This window comes from Fusarium vanettenii (genome assembly GCF_000151355.1).
Source record: "Fusarium vanettenii 77-13-4 unplaced genomic scaffold NECHAsca_51_unmapped, whole genome shotgun sequence".
NCBI classification, from domain to species: domain Eukaryota; kingdom Fungi; phylum Ascomycota; class Sordariomycetes; order Hypocreales; family Nectriaceae; genus Fusarium; species Fusarium vanettenii.
In genome coordinates, this window is record NW_003315838.1 from 4,662 (window position 1) to 12,149 (window position 7,488).

A 7,488-nucleotide genomic window follows, 5' to 3' on the forward strand; every position below is an offset into this window, starting at 1 on the left:
GTAGCTAGCTTTTCTTGCAAGAAGGTTCTTTTAGGCCGGATAGGGCCGATATAAGTACCTAAGGCTTTTAAGCCTTCTAGCTTAAGGTCCTCTATAGCCTTTTCCTTGCTTTTAGCTAGGTTAAGGCTAAAAGGGGAGCCTTTTAAGACCTCCTTAGCTGCCTCTAAGGTGCCTTGCGGAGCCTTATTAAGTATATAGAGGTCATCTAGGTAAGCTACTAAGGTTGCCCTAGGTAGCTTCCTAGCTAGGGCCTCTAGGGTAGGTCGAAAGGCAAGGGAAAAAAGAAGAGGTCCGAGAGGGTCACCTTGCCTTACGCCCTTGGCCGAGGCTATAGCTGACCCAAAGCCTGACCCTAACCCTGACCCAATATATGACCCTAACCCCTATAGAAGGCTCTAGAATCTCTATAGAAGCCCAGAGGGCTTCTATCTATAGCTGACCCAATGCCTGACCCTAACCCTGACCCAATGTATGACCCTAACCATGACCCTAACCTCTATAGAAGACCTTAGAATCTCTATAGAAGCCCGAAGGGCTTCTATCTATAGCTGACCCAATGCCTGACCCTAACCCTGACCCAATGCCTGACCCAATGCCTAACCCTAACCCCTATAGAAAGCTCTAGAATCTCTATAGAAGCCCGAAGGGCTTCTATCTATAGCTGACCCAATGCCTGACCCTAACCCTGACCCAATGCCTGACCCTAACCATGACCCTAACCTCTATAGAAGACCTTAGAATCTCTATAGAAGCCCGAAGGGCTTCTATCTATAGCTGACCCAATGCCTGACCCTAACCCTGACCCAATGCCTGACCCTAACCATGACCCTAACCTCTATAGAAGACCTTAGAATCTCTATAGAAGCCCGAAGGGCTTCTATCTATAGCTGACCCAATGCCTGACCCTAACCCTGACCCAATGCCTGACCCAATGCCTAACCCTAACCCCTATAGAAAGCTCTAGAATCTCTATAGAAGCCCGAAGGGCTTCTATCTATAGCTGACCCAATGCCTGACCCTAACCCTGACCCAATGCCTGACCCTAACCATGACCCTAACCTCTATAGAAGACCTTAGAATCTCTATAGAAGCCCGAAGGGCTTCTATCTATAGCTGACCCAATGCCTAACCCTAACCCTGACCCAATGCCTGACCCTAACCATGACCCTAACCTCTATAGAAGACCTTAGAATCTCTATAGAAGCCCGAAGGGCTTCTATCTATAGCTGACCCAATGCCTGACCCTAACCTCTAGAACCTCTAAAGGAACCTCTAGAACCTCTAAAGGAACCTCTAGAACCTCTAAAGGAACCTCTAGAACCTCTAAAGGAACCTCTAGAACCTCTAAAGGAACCTCTAGAACCTCTAAAGGAACCTAACCGGGAGGCCAGTGGTAGTTTGGGCCAAACTACCATCTGGGGTTAGGGGCACGGACCAATGAATATGTAGGGATGCACGCGGGGGTGGGTCCCGGACGCGGACAGGGGGGCTAAACTACCAGTGCCAAACTACTATTTTATACTGCAGCTAATCAGGGTGAGGGACGGGTAAGTTCAGGGTTAAGGAAAAAGCAAAGAGAGGAGGGAAATCTAATAGAATGCGTCTCGGGAGGCCAGCCTTTGTCACGACTGGGTGAGTAAGTAAGCTTAATCTCATCATCATCATTATTATTATCATTATATGGCGCGTCTATGATATATACCTAACTGCAATAATAATATATGCTAGGTGGAGGCGCAAGTGATGACGATAGAGAGTAGATTCCAGCAGCTACTATTCATTCGAGAGAGCCTTAGTGAAAGTAGCTACCCACTATGATGGTCCGGGCGCGTCTAATAGACTCCCCCGGCAGCAACGGGCCAGAGCACCAGGGAGACACAAGAGAGTCCGCCAGTCATGATCATGATCATGATTATGATCATCATCATCATGCAGAAGGCACCGAACTGGGCGAAGAGTGGCTTATATATAACGGCGAGTACTAGTCATTGATCTGCGTCTTCCATGGCTATGCGGTCCGCAACCTCGAGGGTCACTTGAGGGACCGTCACCCAGACATCAACCATCGGGCCCGCAGCGATCTCGTCCGCCGCCATAAGGGTCTACAGCTGCAGGGACCGGCATCGGAGCAGCTCGTCCAGCACGATGCGTCAAACCCGACCCGGGCCGTCAAGGGTCTTACTGTTCACCGGGGCTTTGCCTGCACCTGGCCGGGCTGCAGGCACCTCACGCCGAGCTGGAAGTGCCTACGGGTCCACTTCAACGACGAGCACGACATGAAGGGAGCCAGGGCGCGGGCGGACCTCTGGACCAGCGTCTATCTGTAGACCTTCTTTATAGGACCAAAGAGGGCGATTTATTACTTCTGCGTTGGCGTCTCTATCGGCGGCAGCGATGCTGTCTCGGCAGCAGGAGATCCTCTGACGCCGGTGGGCAGGGGGAGAAGAGCGATGATGGCCGATAGGCAGTAGACGCACCCGGAAGATCAGATGATGATCGCCGATATTACCTAAGGGTGGTCATTGCAGTAGGAGGAGCAGGAGAAGATGCAGAAGGTCATGGAGGAAGGGATCCTGAGGCATGAGACGACGAACTGGCTGAAGAGGACCGGCTGGTCAGCCCATTTCGCCGGGAGGAATCTGGTGGATATCTAAGCCTGCAGCAGGATGGCCGGCCGTGACGACGACGAGCTGCGATGGATGGCCACGGCTCTAGATCGCCTATTCTTCGACCGCTGCATCGGCGGGTTAAAGAGTATGCCCCTGATGACCCGCCTGCTCCTAGCTAGCCCCCACCCTCACGATGCGCACAGCCGACCGTTTAGGCCGCTGCAGGAGAAGACCAGCATGGATCGCTACCTGGTATATGTGAAGCGGTTCTTATGCTATTGCCTTAACGTGCTCTCGCTGGAGGAGGATGCGCTGTTTGCCGAACACGGCTTTCGCTTCACGCATGCACAGAGGGCCAGCCTCGAGCTGCTCTGGGCGCATCTGCAGGACGAGGAACAGTCGGGCGAGGGGCTGCAGGAAGAGATATTGCAGATTCTGGCGGACTTCTGGATGCAGCGGCTCGACGGGGACCCTTTTGCGAGCCCGCTGTGGCACTTCGTCGGGGTGCTGGGAATCGACGGCGAGACGGGGCAGCTCCGACCTGCCCACCTATTCACCTATGTGCTTGTGGGACTCGTCTTCACGGGGCGGGCGCTGCTGGGAGAGTGGGCTATACCCACCCGGGAGCGGGCCGGGATGACGGACCTCGCGCAACGGTTCGCCCAGGTTCGAGACGCCTGGCTTTGCAAGGCGACATACTCTCCCATGGGCTATACGCTTAGCTTGCTGTTATACGGAAGGAAGATCGCGTAGGAGACTGGTAGCCGGCTGATGGTGTCCTGGAGCAAGGACGGCGAGATGATGTACTTCATGGGCAAGCCGATCCTGATGGAGAAGATTCGTTATATGGTGGCTAGGATGACGAAAGACGCCGAGGACCTGCTGTGGGGTTAGTTGATGTTCAAGGAGGGCGACGACGAGCGTTTCATCCTTCCTCTGGACGGCATTGAGGATGATCTCACCCATACAAGACGAGGCCGGTCCTTCATCTATACTAACGACCTCGCTGGCAAGGAGGTCGAGATGCTCGAGGACCTCGTCATGGGCTCGCGGAAGATAGAGTTCTTAGATCGAGCGGGCGAGTGGAAGTGGGCGGGCATTAGGAAGTACCTGAAGCTGGTGAAGAAGTTCGAGGAGTTTCTGCTGCTCCTCTCCCACATCACCGGCGGCTAGCCTAGCCGAGGGGAAGAGATCACGGGCCTGCGCCTGGTCAACGGCATCAATAGGGACCGCAACGTCTTTGTCATCGACGGCGATGTTGTGCTCGTCACCTAGTACCATAAGTCTCTGGCCCACTTCGACTCGCCGAAGGTGATCCCCCGCTTCCTGCCGGAGAGGATCGGGTAGCTGCTCGTGATGTACATGGTCTACATCCGACCGCTGACGGATCGCTGGGAGGCGGATAGATGGGAGCTATATGGCAAGATGGCACCGCCGAGCGACTTTATCTGGCATAACGAGACGGGGCCATGGGAGAGCAGTCGTATGTCTGGGGCCATGGGGAAGTGGACCTCCTACTATATCGGCCGTAGGATCACGCTCTAAGACTGGCGCCATATCGCTATCGCTATCAGCAAGAAGCATGCTCGCGACCGGGGGGCCGCTCGGGCAGACTTTGAGGACGGCGACGACGATGACGAGTCGGAGTAGTACGAGGCGCCGGACGATCTGGCTGCCTGTCACACCGGCCAGATAGCCGCCAACTATGGTGTCACGATCGATGTGCTGAAGCGCTTGACGGCCGAGTCTCTGGACATATTCGGGCAGGTGAGCCGTCGTTGGCACAAGTTCCTCGGCTGCGACGCGCAGCAGCAATCGGCCTTGGAGCCGCCGCTGTTAACTTCGTCCTCGAAGCGCAAGGGTGCGGCCGAGTCTGGCGGCGAGGAGAAGAAGTGCTACCCTCCCCGGAAGCGGGCTAAGATCGCCTCGCTCGAGACGCTAAGGGCAGGTATGACAGCAGCAGTGGGGGATAAGAAGAAGGACGACATGATCTTGCGGGCACTCCGGGCTGTCCTGCGTGATGACGCTGCCTAGTTTCGGTCACCCCAGCAAGAAGAGGCCGTCAGGTTGGCCGCGGCGAAGCAGAGCCCGCTGGTTGCCGTGCTGCTAACGGGCGGCGGGAAGAGCTTGGTCTTTATGGTCCCGGCTATGCTAGCAGGTGCAGGCGTGACCATCGTGGTGGCTCCGTTCGCCGAGTTGAAGAGGCAGCTGGTCACACGCTGCGTCGATGCCGGCCTAGACTGCAAGTCCTGGCCCGAGGCGCGTGAATCTTGGCCCAGGGTTACGTTGGTCTCGGCCGAGGCGGCTGTCACCGATGACTTCCTGTAATGGGCCGCTGATCTGAGTGTTAGGGGAAGGCTGGACCGAGTGGTCATTGACGAGTGCTATCTGTCATTCACTGCCGCCGAAACCTACCGCGCGAAGCTCCGGTGCCTCGTTCTCCTGCGGAGCTTGGGGTGTCCCTTCGTATTCCTCACTGGGACCCTGCCGCCGCTCCGTCAACGCGACTTGGAAGAAGCTATGTAGCTCTAGGCTCCGCTCTACATACGGGCTTCGAGCTATCGGCTGAACGTGCGGTACTCCGTCCTTCGCGTCCGTAACGGACGGGGCGTTATGGAGGTGAAGAGGCTGGTGGACGCCCGGCTCCCACGTCTAGCACCGGGGGAGAAGGGGGTCATATACTGCACCAGCCACGCGAAGTGTAGAGCGCTTGCCCGGCAGCTTGGTTGCCATTACTATCACGCTCAGCGCGATGATAGCGATGCGCAGTTCCTTGCCTAGCGCGAGTAGGGCTTCTAGGTATGGGTCAATGGCGAAATACCCTATATCGTGGCTACCGCGGCTCTAGGCATGGGCCTTGATGTTGTAGGTATCGTCTATGTTATCCATCTCGAGGCCCTATTTAGCATCATCGACTACGCCTAGGAGGCGGGGCGGGGCGGGCGAGCTGGGGAGCCCGTCACCGCAGAGATAGTCGTCGAGGAGAAGGACTGGCCGGTTGAGGACTATATCCGCGATAGCTACCTAGACTTGAGTACGCGCGAGGTATATAGGCTAATCCGGATATAAGGTTGCCGTCGCTGCCTCCTGGGCCAATGCTTGGACGGTGACCTATGGGACTGTGGAGATATCGATGCCGTCTGATGCGATAATTGCCGCCGCGATGAGCTGTTATGGAAGAGTGAGCTATCCTCGCAGGGTATTATAGTATCACATGCCCGCGGTAGGCGCGATGCCCTCGCTCTAGAATGTTTCGAGGCCGCCTTGGAGGAGATAGAGGAGCTTGGTAAGATGGGCTGCCGCATCTGCTGGATGTTCGATGGCGTCAAGGAGGCCGGGCACTAGTGGGGTACCTGTGGTGCCATAGCAGAGAAGGATCTGTCCTTCTCTAGCTGCATGAACTTTTAGGGTCTGGTTAACTACAAGAAGGATCCATAGGTACGTTTCTTGAGCTGCTTCTACTGTCATGTATCGCAGGAGCTCTGTCGGGACGGTTATGAGACTAAAGGAGCATTATGTCGGTGGAAGCATGCTGTAGTCCCTGTGGCGTTGGCCGCCGTGACGGAGGCAGATATATGGTCGCAAGTCTAGGAGGCTGCCGGTCGAGACTTCAAAGGTCGGGATGACTATGCTGACTGGCTGGGCCGTAAGCATAGCAAGTTAGTATGCGGGCGAGAGATGACTAATGCTATGGCCGTCTTTGATCTAGTGCTTAAGTGGAGAAAAACTTAAGGGCTTAGTTAATTACTATGTTTTACGCATAGTGTAATACGTTTGACTAGTTATATATAATGATATATGATGTGATATGATAGGTAATAATAGGGGGGGAAAGGAGTGTGTGTATGTGAGAGAGAGAGGGAAGGGGGGGAGCTCCCATAGTAGGTATATTACCCATATAATACTTAACGGTAAATATATATACGAATAGGACTTAGTGATAATAGCTGGCTTTAGCTATATGATTAGAATGCTCATAGGATATAGTATAAATAATATAAGAGGAGGTAGAAATAAAAGAAGTAGAAGAAAGACGAAAAAGAGAAAGAGATGGTAGTCCAGGGTAGGCAAAAGTAATATTATTATAATTAGCAAAAAAAGCTCTTTGAGGCTGGGCTGGCTAGATGCTTCCGAGACTCGAACCCGGGTCTGTCCCTTAGTCAGAGGGATCGCTCTGACTACTAAGCTGAAGTGCCTTTTCGCTCTTAAAGTTACTAAGGTCGAGATGGGGCTGGCATATGAGGGTATTACGAAGACCACGGCAAGGTGACCAGGTGAACGCGGCATAGCAGGCAGCCATAATGGCAATTGCTGAGGGGAGAATAGGATAAAGGGAGGGTAATATAAAAAAAAAGGTTAGTTATTATTAGTAAAATAGTATTAGATGTTTAAATAAAGGAAAGAAAAAAAAAAAAAAAAAAAAAAAGATGAAAAATCTGAATAATAAAATAATGAAAAAAAAAAATCTTCTTAAGATAACCCTAGGGTAATAGAAGATATATATATATATAACCCTAACCCTAAGGTAAGAAAAAAAAAAGGGGGAAGTATATAGCCCTAGCCGGAGAATAAAAGGAAAGAAAAAGAAGGAAGAGCGTATAACCCTAACGCTAGGGTTAAAAATAAGAGAAATTAAGGAAAAGTATATAACCCTAACCCTTAGTTTTCCTTTAAGCTAGGAAGTAAAGAGGAAAGTAAGTAATTAGAAAAGTTAGCTTTAAGGGTTAGTTAGGAAGGGAAAAAAAAAAAAAAAAAAAAAAAAAACCCCAATTGGGGCCTAACCCTAAGGAAGCCCCTAGAAAGTATTGGTTGAAAAAAACTAAAGGGAGTTTTTAGCCCTAACCCTAACCCTAACCCTAAAGCAAAACGTTAAATTTTC

General features: G+C 52.5%; 2 protein-coding genes across 2 annotated transcripts; both read left to right on the top strand.

The window, feature by feature from the left end:
* Positions 1-2,666: 2,666 nt before the first annotated feature.
* On the top strand, positions 2,667-3,503 carry NECHADRAFT_88965 (uncharacterized protein; the record flags this gene model as incomplete). The annotated part of the gene is made up of 2 exons (XM_003041151.1): positions 2,667-3,275; positions 3,363-3,503. The coding sequence occupies 2 exons, from the start codon at positions 2,667-2,669 to the stop codon at positions 3,501-3,503; spliced, it is 750 nt and encodes a 249-aa protein (XP_003041197.1).
* Positions 3,504-3,965: 462 nt separating this feature from the next.
* NECHADRAFT_88966 (uncharacterized protein) lies at positions 3,966-4,876 on the top strand (the record flags this gene model as incomplete). Its single annotated transcript, XM_003041152.1, has 4 exons — positions 3,966-4,092; positions 4,142-4,258; positions 4,306-4,557; positions 4,644-4,876. 4 exons carry the CDS (start codon positions 3,966-3,968, stop codon positions 4,874-4,876), a joined length of 729 nt encoding a protein of 242 aa, XP_003041198.1.
* Positions 4,877-7,488: the final 2,612 nt, after the last annotated feature.